We start from the raw sequence: 16,371 nt of genomic DNA, 5'->3' as shown, positions 1-16,371 counted from the left end.
ATATATATATATATATATATATATATTCAATCTAATAGATTATTTTTAAGAAATTTTAAAGGGTTAATGAAGCTATGAAAAATTCTATATCGCTATAATATTTCTCCTCAGACAAATAAAAATAAGACAGGGAAAATTATAATCTAGCATTGTTATCAATGAAAACATATTGTATGTGTTAAGGTTAAAATGTTCTTATCCTTGAAAGTAAAAAATAAGTGGCAAGTCAAAAGGTGTGACAGATCACGATTACTTTATCAGCACTTAAAACAGTTTATCTGCATTGATTTTTATTGACAATATTTTTCGATTTCACGAGAGTCATAACTTTATTTTCCTCGCTCTTCTATACAAGCAAATAATGAAATTCGAATTTTTTCGAACGATTCTGTTTAGATTGGGAATCAACCAAAGGGTAATATGTGGAAATTGGCTATTTTTATAAATTTGGTCCTCATAAGCTGCTCACTTTCAGCGAAATCAGTGAATCTGATATGTGATGTTCAGCTATCAGATGGAAGTTATGAGGATTTCGAATCGATCGTGGCAGACTTACATCATTGCATTCCTCCCTATTCGGACAACGAATTCAAGCTGACACTGAAAAACTTCTCCATGCCAGCGTTTCCAAATGGTTCTTTTTCACACTTAGGTCAAATCCACAGTTTTAAACTCAGAATCGAAGAGAATAGCAAAATCCAGCTGTTATTCCCAAATTTACCCGGTTTTTCCTTGTTCGCCAATTCGTGGTTCCATTCAGTAGCGTTTTATATCTGCGATCTCTCAGAAATGATAGGTTGGAGATGGACAGCTTTATTCGATTTGAATATTTCGCCACCTGGAGGACTTGAATTTACAGCAATACGGTCAAAGTTGCTTTATTTGCATTCCGATTTCGGGAGAGTTGCAAATGGAAGAGTGATTGCTGTTCGAATTTTGAAGTGTCAATTAAGGTGGCTTGGAGCGAATGTTTTCGCACCACTTCGTTTTCTAAAGACACTTGAGCTGAGGGACAATTTATTGGAGAGCATTGACAGATCTCATTTTCCCACGCATGCGCCAGAACTGAAGATCTTGGATTTAGGGTAAGATCACAATTAAATTTTGTGTTTCTCTAACATAAAACCATTTTCGATTGATGTGGTCTCATTCTTTTAAGTCAGAAAATAATTTGCTATATTATATGATCTAGTTTTCTTATATAATGATCCCGAATTTTTTTTTAAAGTCATCAACATTGCTGATGACATTCAGAATTGATAATATTAATTATAACTATATTTAATTAATTATAAAATAAGAATTCGTCTCAAATAACAACGGCCGCTATAGGTCATTGCCAGAGCCGGATTATACCTTTCGTAGGCCCTAGGCACAGCCGTTTTCGGGGCCCTTCCCTCCTTCCCCTACTCCTCCCCTCTTTTCAAAATATATGCTAAAATTTTCTTGCATATTTTTTTAAACATTTTTATTAATATGGATTTTAATTTACAAATTTGTTTATCGAACTTTATCTGCAATACCGACATACTGCCGATATTGCAGTTGATATCGATAATACGTACCATTATGATTAGTTCGATCGATAACTATGTAAAAGTAAACACTTCACGTCAACAATACAACAACAAACCAGCAAAGAAAACAGTGAAATTGTTAGTGAGATTAATTACAAGAAATATTTATACTACAAATAGCTTCATAGTTTTCATGATACTAGTAAGATAACTAAGTGAAGGAAATTAACATTGTCAAAAGTAAATCTTTTGAAATTATTTATAAATAAATTTGCAAGGTAGGTTAAATGTTTACTAATAGAAAAAAATGATTTAATACTATTTTAATAAAATGTTAGTCACGTTTTGTCAGGAACGTATTACGCCACTTTAGATGTATTAATTTCAGAAATGACTAGAAGGCGTAAAGCTTACAGTGATTTGTACGATAATTTCGGTTTTCTTGTTCACAAAAATCTGCCAGAATCTGAGATTAAACTAGAAGCGCAAAATTTGGTGAAAATTTACTCATCCGATTTAGAGGAAAACTTTGTAGATGAATTTTTACTATTTTCAAATTTGTATGAACATAAATCTGCACAAGAAATGTTGAAGGCTCAAATTAAAGATAAACTTGTGAATACTTTTCCTAACGTTCACATTGCATTAAGAATATATTTGTCGATTCTTGGATCAAATGCAGAAGGAGAAAGATCTTTCTCCAGATTAAAACTGATAAAAAATTATTTGCGTTCAACAATGAATCAAGATCGTTTGGCATCGCTCGCACTTATGTCTATTGAATACGACATTTTGCGTAGTTTGGAATTCGACAGCATAATACAAGATTTCGTTGAATCCAAAAATCGCAAAAAAGTAATATATTAGATCATAAGATTATGCAAAATAATTTATTACCGAAAAATATTATATTTTTATTTGTATCTTCATAATTTTGTGCAAAATACACTTGTTGTTTTTAAAGCTAAATTATTTTTGTCAACAAATTTTTTTCTCCCAAGTTTTTCGTAGGCCCCTGAATTTCGTAGGCCCTAGGCACGTGCCTAGTGTGCCTATAGGTTAATCCGGCCCTGGTCATTGCGTTCGCTTTAGAAAGTGTAATAAGCTACTTTTTTGTTGATCAAACAGAGCTATAAGCTTGAAATTATCAGATGTTATCTTATGATACACTATTTAATAAATATATGATACTAGGAGGCTTCGCCCCCTGCTCGCTGGCGCTCACCAACCCCCGGAACTGCTTTCGCAGTTCATTTCGGATTGCTTCGCAATCCAATGCTCGCTTTGCTCGCTCATTGGATACGTTCTTAACGTCTAGTTTTTGTATACTTTTTTGAATACTGAAGTTCCGAAAACTTTTCACTGTAGAAAATTCTAAGCCTGTACATTTCAATATTAATTTGAAATTGCAAACAGTTCACATATTTTTCTTAATCACACTATTCTAAATTTCAGTTGTTGAGAAAAGTAACTGTTGTAAGTTTTGTTTTAAAGTCTTTCCCACCAGAGGGCTAAGGCCATGTGTTGTAAAACAATATGAAATAGTAGTCTGCCACTGAACGCCGGATGTAAAGCATCGACTTTGATGAAGATAATTTTGTATTTTTAATTCTATGAAGGGCGCCACCCTAATAATATGGAATTTGTAAAATAAATGTATATATTTTTGATTATTGACGAAGCCCATCATTTTGTGTTTTCATCAGTGTTCAGAAGCAGAACAACTATAAGTTTTTTATTTTATCACAAAAATATAAAATGTATAAAAAACAAAGAAAAGAGTAAGAAAATGAGTATAGTCATAGAAAAAGCTAAAATTATAATATAATATTTGTCAGTTAAAATAAAACTTTTTGTTTAAGTCATTGCTAACAATTCAAATTTCTCCGAGGCAATTCTAAAGTATAAATTAAGGTAGTATTGTTAAGTTGAAACACAATATTTTTAGTTTTGATGTCAACAATACAATTCAATTTTTCATAAAAACGATTGTTTCCATTAAGTTCAATGTCAACAATTCAAATTCTTCTGAGGCAACTCTTAACCTCTTAATATTATTTTTTTATGTACACATTTCTGTCAGTATTCAACCACAAAACAACTTAAAGTCCTCAAATTTAGCATGAAGTTGTAAAATGTAATGAAAGAGGGTCATAGCAATAATGAAAGTAGAGGTAAAGTTAGTACTGTAAAATTAAAACAATATTTTTAATCAATGAGCCAAATTCTTCAAGAAGCATTTGTAGAAGTAAGTTGTTTATTTAAAACTTTTTATAGAATTTCTTTAAGAACACAATTGTTAATTTGGGCTTTTTGCGATACAACACTTTTAGAATTGAAGGATTTGTTACGGTCAAGCGCTCAGGTATCATAATTTTGATCTAGTTGCGCTTCTATGCCATTTTGATTTATGTTGCTAAGTTAACTTTCACAAAATTCTATGGCTGGCAACAGCATTTTCATTTTTTAAGTTGTTTATTTTTATGTCTTTTAGAATTCGTTATTTTTTTTAGCGAAATGTTTTTTAACCTAACAGAATTCTTTGCCGACTGTTTTCTCTATGAATGAGGAAAATAAAGTAAATATTTAACTGTTGTGAAAAGAATCTTATTTAGTTGTACAAAGTACTTCAGCCAAAATTTGGGAGCCACGTAAGAGAATTATATATATTAGATCAGAAACACATCATTAAAAGGCAGAATGCTTTGGTGTTTTCAAAACAAAGCAAACGTTGCACCGGCGGAAAAGAAATACAGCCAAAATTTGGGAGCCACGTAAGAGAATTATATATAATAGATATTGATTGCCTGTATCACCTGCCAAACGCTGTGCAACGCGTGGAGGAAGCGGGTTCGAATCCCGCCGTAATCCTGGATGTATTCTTCGTGATGTCCTTCTCTGAATTGTTCTATCTATCTTTCTACTTGACAAAAGCTTATAAGCCTGCAAATGTATGTAATTTCTATAAAGCAAGCAATAGATTGAATTGTCTACAGTTAAATTTAAAACAATGGCTAACGTTTAGCCAATCAGAAAATTCCATATCGTTTTTCTTTCATCCCACTCGAACGTTCGTCGTAGAATGTTCTAATGTCGTCAGTGACCTTCCTTATGCTTCAAAGTATCTATATACCAAGTTACATCGATTTCGGTTGGCTGGTTTAAGCATCTACTCAGAGACAGACATTTATTTATAGATTACTAGTTGAACACCCGTTCTTCGCACGCGATGAATAAAAAAATAAGTAAAGAATCAATAAATCAGAGTAAAAAAACACTACGAAATCTTATAACTAAAAAGCATATACCGACACAATTGAAGAGCTTGATGGTAGAACCAGGTAAGTGACATCTTTAGGGGAATTAATGAATCACTGCTTTTGCCTTCTTTTAAAACATAAATTTTTAGTATGTTAACATGATTTTTATTTCAAATTAGGCAATAAAGTTTTATTTTTTAGGTAATTTGGTTTTATTTAAAATTAGGCACAATGAAGCAAAAAATTATTCGTCCCGCCTTCTACTAAATTAGTAATAAAATAGTTTGGATACAAAATTTTTTCATTCTGAAAATATCATTTACCTGCTTCTTCCACTAAATTTTTTAATTAATATAGCAAAAAAAAAAAAAAAAATAGTGCGTGGAGTCCCTCCGCGCGGAAGAAGTTAAACTTCGCAACCTGCGACGTTAATTGTAGAAGAATCAGCAGTCGTAGAAGGATCTATTCAACGACCCTTTTTCCTGCTCCGCTCGCTTCCGTGCTCTGTAATAACGGTAATATTGTGCATTTTTCCCTCGTGGACCTCTTGAACCAGTGCTTGTGGTTGCCTCATCGTCTCGCCCTGTAAAATGTATTTGTATTAATAATGTATGTGAATGCGTCATAATGTAATTTCAGAAGAGAAAACCTAACAATCAATTGATATTCACAAGAGACGTACCTTGACATAACCTTAAATCCGTCGCATTGTCCGTGGGATTGTTTTCACTCATTTTTTACAATTGTTGTCCACTAAATTTGAAAATAAAAAATACTACCCTATTAAATTATATGTGTATCAAAACAAACTGAAAAAATATTTATAGAAAAGCAATACTTTTATGACTTTTATTTTTTTTATGCTAGTGAGAACCAAAACAATATGGAATTGAATGAGGAAAAACTGGATCCTACCACGTGATTTCCCGGCCAATAAAAATGTAGCGTTAAGCGTTTAAATCAACCTTGTAGGAAGTCGCATACGAAGTATAACTTCAATAATTTTAAAAAATTTATTTAATATTATTTGTTGCCTTTTTCGGTGGCTTTATGTTATTGACGTAAGTAAAACCTGTTTTTTGAAGTTTATCCTATTAGAATAAAGATAAGATGTATTTAGAATCACTTGGCATGAAGCTATTACTCGCAGCTAAACCGATAGCAATAAAAATTTACCACGGTCAAATAGTTTTATCCGGTGCATATGTCTTTCTATTGGGGTCATAAAACACTTCTTTCTAAAGTATCGGTATTTAAACTGCTTAGTATTGCTTTTGTTTTTATCACCAAATCTATCGTTATATTTTATACCTATATTAGCATATTTGGTACTTAATGCATAACCCTTCAACATATAAGCTTTGTGAAAAATATATTTGTCAGTAACAACCAACTAAAGTCGAATTTTTTTAAAAAAAATTGAATTCTTATTAGAATTTGATAAAGATTTTGGAGAATGGTCATTTCTCTATCTAACCTTTAATTTACTAATAAAATATTTAGTAGTGGAAGAACAAATTTCTTTTAGTTCTCATTCATTAAAATATTAATAAACTATCTTTGATACAGTTGCAAAAATATTTTGTGAAACTACGGAAAACCCGTTGAAGAATTCTTAATCAAAACTGCACCAATTTGCAAGTATAATACCAGTAGCAGGGCCGTACGCAAGGGGGGGGGATTTAATTATTTTAAAAAATATAAATAACAGACAAATGTGTAGTTTTAAATTAATTTCTCAAAACTACAAATCGCATAATTTTATTACTATACAGTTTAGAAGAAAAATTCATAGAGTTTTTAAAATTATCTAGCTATATTTCTCCTCATCTAACAAAGTGACCCATTTGTTTTCCACCTTTTTTTTAAAAAAGATATTGTGCTGCTGAATAACACTATATCACCAAAAGTTTGTTAAGCACAAAAAAAAAAAAAAAATAGATAATAAAGACAACATTCAAATTTTAAATTAATTTCTCAAAACTACAAATCGCATAATTTTATTACTTTACAGTTTAGAAGAAAAATTCATAGAGTTTTTAAAATTATCTAGCTATATTTCTCCTCATCTAACAAAGTGACCCATTTGTTTTCCACTTTTTTTTAAAAAAGATATTGTGTTGCTGAATAACACTATATCACCAAAAGTTTGTTAAGCACAAAAAAAAATAAATAAATAGATAATAAAGACAACATTCAAATTTTAAATTAATTTCTCAAAACTACAAATCGCATAATTTTATTACTTTACAGTTTAGAAGAAAAATTCATAGAGTTCTTAAAATTATCTAGCTATATTTCTCCTCATCTAACAAAGTGACCCATTTGTTTTCACTTTTTTTTAAAAAAGATATTGTGTTGCTGAATAACACTATATCACCAAAAGTTTGTTAAGCACAAAAAAAAAAAAAAAAAAAAAAAAAAAAATAGATAATAAAGACAACATTTAAATTTTAAATTAATTTCTCAAAACTACAAATCGCATAATTTTATTACTTTACAGTTTAGAAGAAAAATTCATAGAGTTTTTAAAATTATCTAGCTATATTTCTCCTCATCTAACAAAGTGACCCATTTGTTTTCCACTTTTTTTAAAAAAGATATTATGTTGCTGAATAACACTATATCACCAAAAGTTTGTTAAGCACAAAAAAATAAATAAATAGATAATAAAGACAACATTCAAATTTTAAATTAATTTCTCAAAACTACAAATCGCATAATTTTATTACTTTACAGTTTAGAAGAAAAATTCATAGAGTTTTTAAAATTATCTAGCTATATTTCTCCTCATCTAACAAAGTGACCCATTTGTTTTCCACTTTTTTTAAAAAAGATATTATGTTGCTGAATAACACTATATCACCAAAAGTTTGTTAAGTTCAAAAAAATAAATAAGTAGATAATAAAGACAACATTCAAATTTTAACCTGAAATTCAAAATGGTAAAGGACAAAGCCTTTTTAATGTATTTCTCCGTATCTCTTGGACGCTTTAAAGGAAGCACAAACTATTAGCACATAATTGGATACTTGCAAGCGACGTCACGAGTGAATCATCCTATCAGGTTTAACTCACTTGAATGACGTAGTTCAAAGGTAACAAATTAATTTTGACCCGAAAATTGATTCAGCATGATAATAAATCCAATAATAATCCGATAATAAATCCAATCCATAATAAATCCAAACCTTAAAGTTGTAACGCTAACATGCCATGCACAACCTCGTGATTAGACACGACATTGTGACTAATTGCAAGTACGCAATTGTAAATTCGTTCACCCAAAGATAATTCTTCGTATTATTTTTTTAATTTACTAGTTGAATAGTATGCAAATTGTTAGATTATTTTGATCTACATAATTTTAGATTACGAAACCCAAAATTTGAAGGGTCTCGATAAAATAGTTCTTGAGAAAGAAAATTTAAAATTATAACCCATTTAAGAACAAAGGTAAATTTAATTTTTTGTCGAAATACCTAAAAAGGGTAAATAATATTAAGGCGTTCAATAGAAGACCATATTTTCAGATTGCGGCATTTTGCCTCAGAATATAGGATGTTCCATTAACGTATGCATTTGGAATCCTTGGCAAAAATAAAGGTATGAATACACATTAAGAGACACGAATTCACACGCAAGAGAGAAAGAAAATTGTTGGTTACTTCTATGCTACATGATATAATGTGTGTTACATCTGGGCTATATATTAAACTGCTGTTTGTAGAAAATGCAACACCATGAAGGAATCATCAGAATCAAATGAAATTCGCAGCAAATGTAAATTATAGGATATTATGCAAATTAATAAAGTTTCAGAGCCATCGCGCGTGCGTGGCGCGCGCAGCGCCCTCTGAATTGATGCTGAAAGTGTATAAATAAAGTGCTGTAGCGGGACGTTGAAAATAGTCTATGATTATTTGTTAGTGGCAAACGTTTAGTGAGACCTGAGTATGCCTCCACGACGGAAGAATAAGAAATTCAAGCAACTTACGGAGTTTGAACGAGGGAGGATAATCGGCCTTCGAGAAGGAGGATTTTTCCTATCGCGCAATAGCAGCTCGTATGCAGCGGAACAGTTCCACAGTGATGCGAGTTTGGAAGCAGTGGACCGACGAGCACCGAACAACTCGAAAAACAGGCACTGGACGACAGAAGGTGACGTCAGAGCGCGATGATCGACACCTGCTCCGCATGGCGGTGAATGATCGCACAGCTTCCTCCAGGCAGCTGGCAGCACATTGGTCTACTGCTACAGGTGTACAATTGTCGGCTTCGTCAATTCGTCGTCGTCTGCTGCGCCGTGGATTGCGTGCAAGGGTGCCATTATACAGGATTCCCCTCACGGCGGATTATCGACGGCTGCGTCGGCAGTGGGCTCTTGAGCACAGAGACTGGCGAGCTGATTGGCACCAAGTTGTCTTTTCAGATGAATCACGCTTCAATTTGTGGACCCATGATGGCCGTGTTCGTGTTAGACGTTATGCCGGTCAACGCTGCCTTCCTGAGTGTATTATTGAACGACATAGTGGTCGAACACCCGGAGTTATGGTCTGGGGTGCGATTTCGTATCATGGACGATCCAATTTGATACGAATTGAGGGTAATCTCAATAGCAACAGATACGTCCGTGAAGTGCTACAGCCCGAAGTCGTTCCTTTCCTTCAAGGCATCCCTGGAGCTATCTTTCAGCAGGATAATGCACGCCCACATGTTGCGCGGACTGTTAGAGACTTCTGTTCAGCACAACGCATGCAACTTCTTCCTTGGCCTGCTTATTCGCCGGATATGTCGCCTATTGAGCACGTGTGGGATATGGTTGGTCGGCGTCTCACTCGTGATCCGCGTCCTGCAGTTTCCAAAGACGAACTTTGGTTGCGCATACAAGCGATATGGAATTCTCTTCCTCAAGCAGATATTCAACATCTGTTTGACTCCATGCCACGTCGTATAGCAGCACTTATTGCAGCGCGTGGTGGCTGCACCAAATACTGATTTCGGACGCTTAATTTGTTTCTTTTGTTTTGAAAATTTCATCATTTATTTGTATCAGTACAAGTCGTTTCTGCATTAAATTTCATTTGATTCTGATGATTCTTTCATGGTGTTGCATTTTCTACAAACAGCAGTTTATGTAATATATTGCGTTATACATGTGTCATTATCGAATATTTCACTTAAGCCCCTTTTCTTTGTTTCAGAAACAACAAGCTGACGTCACTTCCACAGGGATTTGTTGATGGTTTAAACATGGGGAAAATATATTTGGATGGGAACAACATAAAAATTACAGTAACACAAGCACAAACCATTTTAAGTGCTCGGAGCTTTCCCACATTAATTGGTAAGTTAATGGTAAATAACGGTACTAGTATAATTCTTTTAAATAAGTCTAGAAAAATCGTTGATGCCAGATTTATTTTAATACAAACTGGGAATAATATACTAATTATTTCTAAGCATTCTTTTTTTTTTTTAATTTCATCAACAGCAACGATCAAATGTCCCGTAAAATATTTTATTTTATAACCGTAGTTCAACAGCTGACCCGATTTTGAGTAGACGACTACCTATGTTCAATTTCAGAGCCTTGTAATTTTGAACCTAATCCAAAAGACAGGGAAAATCCCGGTTCAAGTATTTTATAACCGTCGTTGAACAGCCGATAAAATTTTGGGATTACGGCAACTAAGTTTCATCTCCGTAGCCTTGCAATTTTGAACTCAATCCAGAAGACAAGGGAATTCCTGGATCAGGAGGACTTTTTGATGGAACTAACAAGCATTTGCGTTACATGGGAGAAAACCACGTAAAACTCCCGCGATTAGTCTGACGGCAAGAGGATTCTAACCCATGATCCGTCTACCACTGAGGATATTTTACGTTAGCTCTGTGGCTGGTGCGTAATTCGTATCGATCGGCCATCGCTGGGATTCGAACCCGATTCACCTCCTTGGAAGGTGAACACTCTATCCCCATGAGTCTCCTCGACTCTGAATCAAGTATTGGGAGAAATTTGCTCGGTGGAGGACTTTTTGATAGAACTAACCCGTATTAGCGTTACATGGAGTATGAAACTTCCTATGGTTAGCCTAACGACAAAGTGAATCTAACCCATGATTCGTCTCACTGAGGATATTTTTCGTCAGCAATGTGGTCAGTGCGAGTCGGGTGTAAAATTCATATCAATTGTTAAACTTTTAGCACACAATTACAAAATTCGTTTGTCCAAAGATAATTTCCATGCATACAATTAACTCTAGGAAATATTTATTATTTCATTAAATAATAGTCAAAAAAATTTTAATTGTAAAGTAAAAATATTTTTACCTACTTTTAAAGTATGTAATTTAATATGGTAAAATATTAAACTTGAGCGAAATAGATTGAATATTTTTTGAGAAATCGAATTTTAAATATGCGACTTCTACAGTTTTCTTTATTTTTTATATCGTCCAATATTAACTGCTATATGTCTAAAACACCTAAGAATTTGTAAACATGCTTTAAGAATTAATCCTAAGATCGATAACTTGGTTAAAACAAATCGAAAAAAAAAATCATATTAATTATTGATTGAATCTTTATACACCGAAGAGCCATTACATTATGACCACCCTCCATCTATAACAATGGGCTCTCCCAGGTTTTCATGGGGTACATTAGGACCCATAATCCTCTTAGAACAATCCCTGTAGTCTGTAAGCTACTTGAACATAGTTGCAGACCAGGTTCACCCATTCATGACAACAGTTTTTCCTGCGGGGGATGGTGTTTACCGACAGGATAATGCACCATGTCATAAGGGTCGAATCGTCATGGATTGGTTCAAGGAACATTTCAGTGACTTTCAAGTCATGTCTTGCCCCCAAATTCACCTGACCTTAATCCAAAAGAGCATTTGTGGTCCTACTTGGAAAACTAAATTCGTGCTGCCACGCTACCCCCTCGCAATGTGAGGGAATTGCGGGACCTGTTGGTGAGCTCTTGGTACCAAATACCTCAGACTACCTAACAGCACCTTGTGGAATCAATGCCACGGCTGGTACTAGCAGTTTTGAGGGCTAAAGGTGGTCCTGCATGTTATTAGCAGGGTGGTCATAATATAATGGTTCTTCGGTGTATATATTTTACATGAAAGAAAATGTGATATTTAAGAAAAAATTCAACAATCAGCTCTTCAATAACATTTATTCCAAATTTTAAATTTTTTTTCGTTTTTAATATGTTGGAATATTGGAAACCTTATTGAGAAAAATTTGCGGCTAAGTTTAAAAAAAAAAAAAAAACTTGTCTTGAGATATAGTCGTTCTAGAATTATTGCAGATTGATAAAGGAGAGTTTGTGGTATAACTACCACTAAGATTATCATATACCAATTCTATAGTGTTTAAAACATGTTAACATAATTCTTAATTGGTACCGCTTGATAGCTGAAGGTTGACATAGTTAATAATGTATCCATACATTGGTGATCGCCGAAAGCGTTATGAATGCGCCAACATCGAAGAATTGTACTCATTGAAGAGTTGATTTACAAAATTGCGTTCAAAAATCCGGTGAAGTTAATACAGTTCTTCCGGACAACAAATAAATAAAATAATAATATAATGAGCGAAAATATTAACACCATTAATCAATTTGTGGTATTCGTTCATCGAATTCTATCAGAGATGAAATTCTGATGAGGGTGTGATATGGTGTAACTACCACTAAGATTATTAAGTACAAATTCACAGGCATATAAGAGATGTTATGTTGATTCTACCTTATTATAGAGAAAAGATGATGTAATAGGTTATTATCTATAATTGTTAACTAACTTGGACAAAACCAGACTCCGGTCTATACAAATAAAATACTGTTGCTGTTTATCAGAAACTAGTTGCAACCTAGTTCTGACAGTGTGGCTAATTAGTGACAAATGTGACATTTTGAAAAAAAATTGATTCGAAAAGTTTTGATTTTTACTTCAAAAAGCTTACTTTATTCTGAAAATTTCTTAAAATGCTGAAAATTGAAAAAAATTTTTTGTAATTTTATAACCGTCGTTAAACAACAACCAATGTTCAACTCTGTAGCCTTGTAATTTTGAACCCAATCCAGAAGACAAGGGAACTCCTGGATCAAGTATTGGGAGTAATTTGCCTACGTGGAGGTCTTTTTTGATCTAACAAGCGTTTGCGTTACATAAAGAGGGAAACTACGAGAACCCTACAGTACACGTAAGGGGACTCTAACCCATGATCCGCCTACCACTGAGGATATCTCCCGTCAGTACTGTATTTATTGCAAGCCGGATGCGGAATTCGTATCAACCAGCTATCGCTGGTATTCGAACCCGGGTCATTTCATTGGAAGACGAACGCTCTATCCCCTGAGCCATCGCGGCTGAAAATATCCAAAAATAACCAAAATCAAAAATATGAATGTCTTTAAATTTCTCAAAATTATGAAAATCAAAAATATGAACACCTGAAAATACACAGAAATGAAGCAGAAACGTCTGAATTAGTTATACGGTGACAACCATTTAGTTATACAGGAAATAATTGACAATAAAATATTCCAATTAAAAATCACTTTGTAGGAAATAATTCGCTGTACTGTATTTAATCTTTTAAAGTGTGGATCCACAACTTTTTTTAAAAAGTTATATACTGAAAATTTCAGGTGTCCTTTGGCCCTGCTTATGTGAAGAATATTCAAAGCTGAAAGAAAAATCGCAACTTTACCAGGAAATACAGGAATGTTATAAAGATGATGATTTCAGCAGCATTTATAAATATCAAGAAACTTGCTTGTAACAAACTGAAAAAACAGCCAAAATGATGCAAAAATAAAAGTTTCGTTGACCAAAAAATTTGTAAATAAATTTTTCTATTTTTATCAGACTTTTTTTTTTTAATTAGATATTTATTCATCAGTCACCACAAAACACTATAATTTACTTCTTTAACTCATTAGGAATAGTTGTTAAGATGTTGGCACTATTCTTGAGGAGTTAACTTATAGTTTCAAATGTGAAAGGAAACTATTATTTTCTCCTCATAGAATACAGGGTGTTTTTTAATCACCGCCTTTAATATATATTTTTTATAATCCAAGCCAAAAAAAGTATACACATAAGGGGTCTCAAATAAGCTCTAGGATATTTATAATGATCACCTTTCAACTTCTCTCAGTTTCATTCCACAATTAAATAGGTTTTAAAGTTTTTACCTCCTTCCTCAATAGTGATTAGTTAAATTTCAATAAGGTTTTTATTTTCATTTAAATATCAATTTGCAATCCCTAATGTCTATACTTTTTTTACTTAATTTTCAAATGGATTTTAAAATTATACATTAAGGGCAGCCATTACAAAGCATCGTGATTATTAAAATGAGCCAAAGGAAAAAAAAAAAAACTTTTAAATTACTTAAATAAAGAAATTTATTTCCAAAAATAATTTTATACTTCTCATTTCATTCCAAAATAATAAGTTAAATATTAAAAAAGCAAAAATTTATTATTTATAGAATTGTTAGGACAAAAAAATTGTGTCTTATTATTACAATATGTGTCTTACATTATTTTTTTATTATAATGTACTATATTATAATAAAGCAACAGTTTGTGAAGTGGTGTAAAAATCAAAAGCAAATGTAAGCCTATAGAAAATATGACTTGTGAGTTACCTTCACTTAAACATAAATGAAAAAAAGCATTAGCTGTATTTCATAGTTAGATGATAAAGTAAACAATCAGAAAACTGGGCCGGGAAAGCTTGGTCGGTAGGGCACTGGGCCCCATGTCCGAGAGTTCGAACCCCGCCAGTCGAAGACTCCCCGTGTAGTTGGTGACTGGTGCACGCTAAAATTCTGTCGAGTCGCAAAGTCCTCCATGTTCCCATAATAAATCAAAACCTCTGGGGGTGCTGGATTGGAGATCGATCGTTCTCTGATTCAGGTCAATATTACGATCCGTGGATGCATGAATGGCCCCGCCTTAAAAACAGGTGTGACGAATGATGTGGCAGAAGTCGAATTCTTGGCCATAGATGGCGCCACTGAAAAACAAGAATCGCATACTCTGCCTTAAATTTGCTCGGTTTCACCAAGCCGGCTTGCCCCTGTGGCAAATGGCATTAGAACGAACCAACCATCAGAAAACTGTATTCAGGCATGATGGACATAGAATTGTCAGAAAATAAATAAAATGGACAGAGCATTTCGTCTGCCATTGGAGGGGGGGACTTTATAGCTATTTTAGGTTCTAGTCGAATTTCTCGTTATTTATAGAGAGGTGAAAAGTTTAAATACCTCCATAAAGTTCATTACTGAAGTAGTGAAGCAGAGGGGGAGGGGCAAAGAAGTTTTAAGCCTAGGCCCCAATCAGGCAAAGTCGGGCCCTGAGTATATGAGGCTTATAAATCGGATATAAATTTTTCAAGAATTTAAAAAAAATTTTAATGTCACCTTTTAAACTTTTTGACTTTGTTTTTAATACTTTAAATATTTCTAAAAGGTATTATTCAAAAATTGACACATATATTGTATTTAGGCCAACGCAGGTTCAAAGTGAAAATTGAAATAGACATGTAATCTGAGTTAACCAGTTATTGATAAATTTGCACACAATTTTAATTTTTACGTCTAAATGCATTTTTTTTTTTATGGAAAGTTCTTAAACGCTTGACTCCAAATTACATTATAGAAACTTTTTAGACAAGTTTAAAAATTCTGGCAAATAAATATAACAATAATTTTACCATGAAAATGTTTGTAAATTGGCCACTAGGGGTGTATTTCTTTAGTGTTCAATTGATAGAGAGCAGGATACGTCATTGTTTTTTATATTGCGTTATATATATTTCTACTATAATAATCAAAATATTGATAAATAAAATTCTATTTTTTTAAACATGATCAATATTTGTTTAGCGAATACCCCATATATCTTAAGAAATTTGTCACATAAATTTAATACTAAACTAATTAGTTCAAAAAGCAAATAAGCATACTTTATACGTATGCATGCCAGTTATTTAATTAAATAATTTCTTAAAATATCAAACACCATATTCAATTTAAAAACTTTATAACATTCATTTCAGTATTTTAAAATTTAATTCATACTACTTTTTAGAGCTACTTTTTGTAAAGGTTTATTACAAATATGCACACATATGGTCAACTTACAAAAAAGTTTAGGTTATTTTTTAATAGTACTATTTCACGATTAAATTTAATAAAGTTCTCTTTAGCGAAGAAGATTTCCAGAAATCAAAAAATTTGTTTTCGTCAATTCAAAAGAAGAGTGCGGAATAGAACTAGGTTTGCTTCAGTGCTCAACATAAAAGATAAACAGGTGGTACAAATATTTTGTTCTCTCTTATTTGGATAAATTTTGTTTTTGACTATAGGAGTCAACTTAGGCTGGCTGGTGGTTAATTTGCCAGGTTTTATAGTAATTAAAATAATTCCTTAAATGAGGTTTTTATTTTCAGTCAACAATGAATTAATTCATTACTAGTATGCAATAGGAAGTTCTGGACTCAGTTCAAAAATTTAATTGAATAACTTGATTTGATCCCTAAATTTGAATTG

At 32.7% G+C, this 16,371-nt stretch overlaps 1 protein-coding gene across 1 annotated transcript; it reads left to right on the top strand.

The window, feature by feature from the left end:
- Positions 1-237: 237 nt before the first annotated feature.
- On the top strand, positions 238-13,643 carry LOC107441736 (uncharacterized). Its single transcript, XM_016055103.4, has 3 exons — positions 238-1,085; positions 9,982-10,124; positions 13,454-13,643. Exons 1-3 carry the CDS (start codon positions 421-423, stop codon positions 13,585-13,587), a joined length of 942 nt encoding a protein of 313 aa, XP_015910589.3. The 5' UTR covers positions 238-420; the 3' UTR covers positions 13,588-13,643.
- Positions 13,644-16,371: the final 2,728 nt, after the last annotated feature.

The sequence above is a fragment of the Parasteatoda tepidariorum genome, chromosome 9 (genome assembly GCF_982258835.1).
Source record: "Parasteatoda tepidariorum strain Cologne lab strain chromosome 9, Ptep-v5.0, whole genome shotgun sequence".
In the NCBI taxonomy this organism is placed as follows: domain Eukaryota; kingdom Metazoa; phylum Arthropoda; class Arachnida; order Araneae; family Theridiidae; genus Parasteatoda; species Parasteatoda tepidariorum.
The sequence above is the reverse complement of the archived record's forward strand: the minus strand, read 5'-3'. Positions and strand labels throughout refer to the sequence as shown.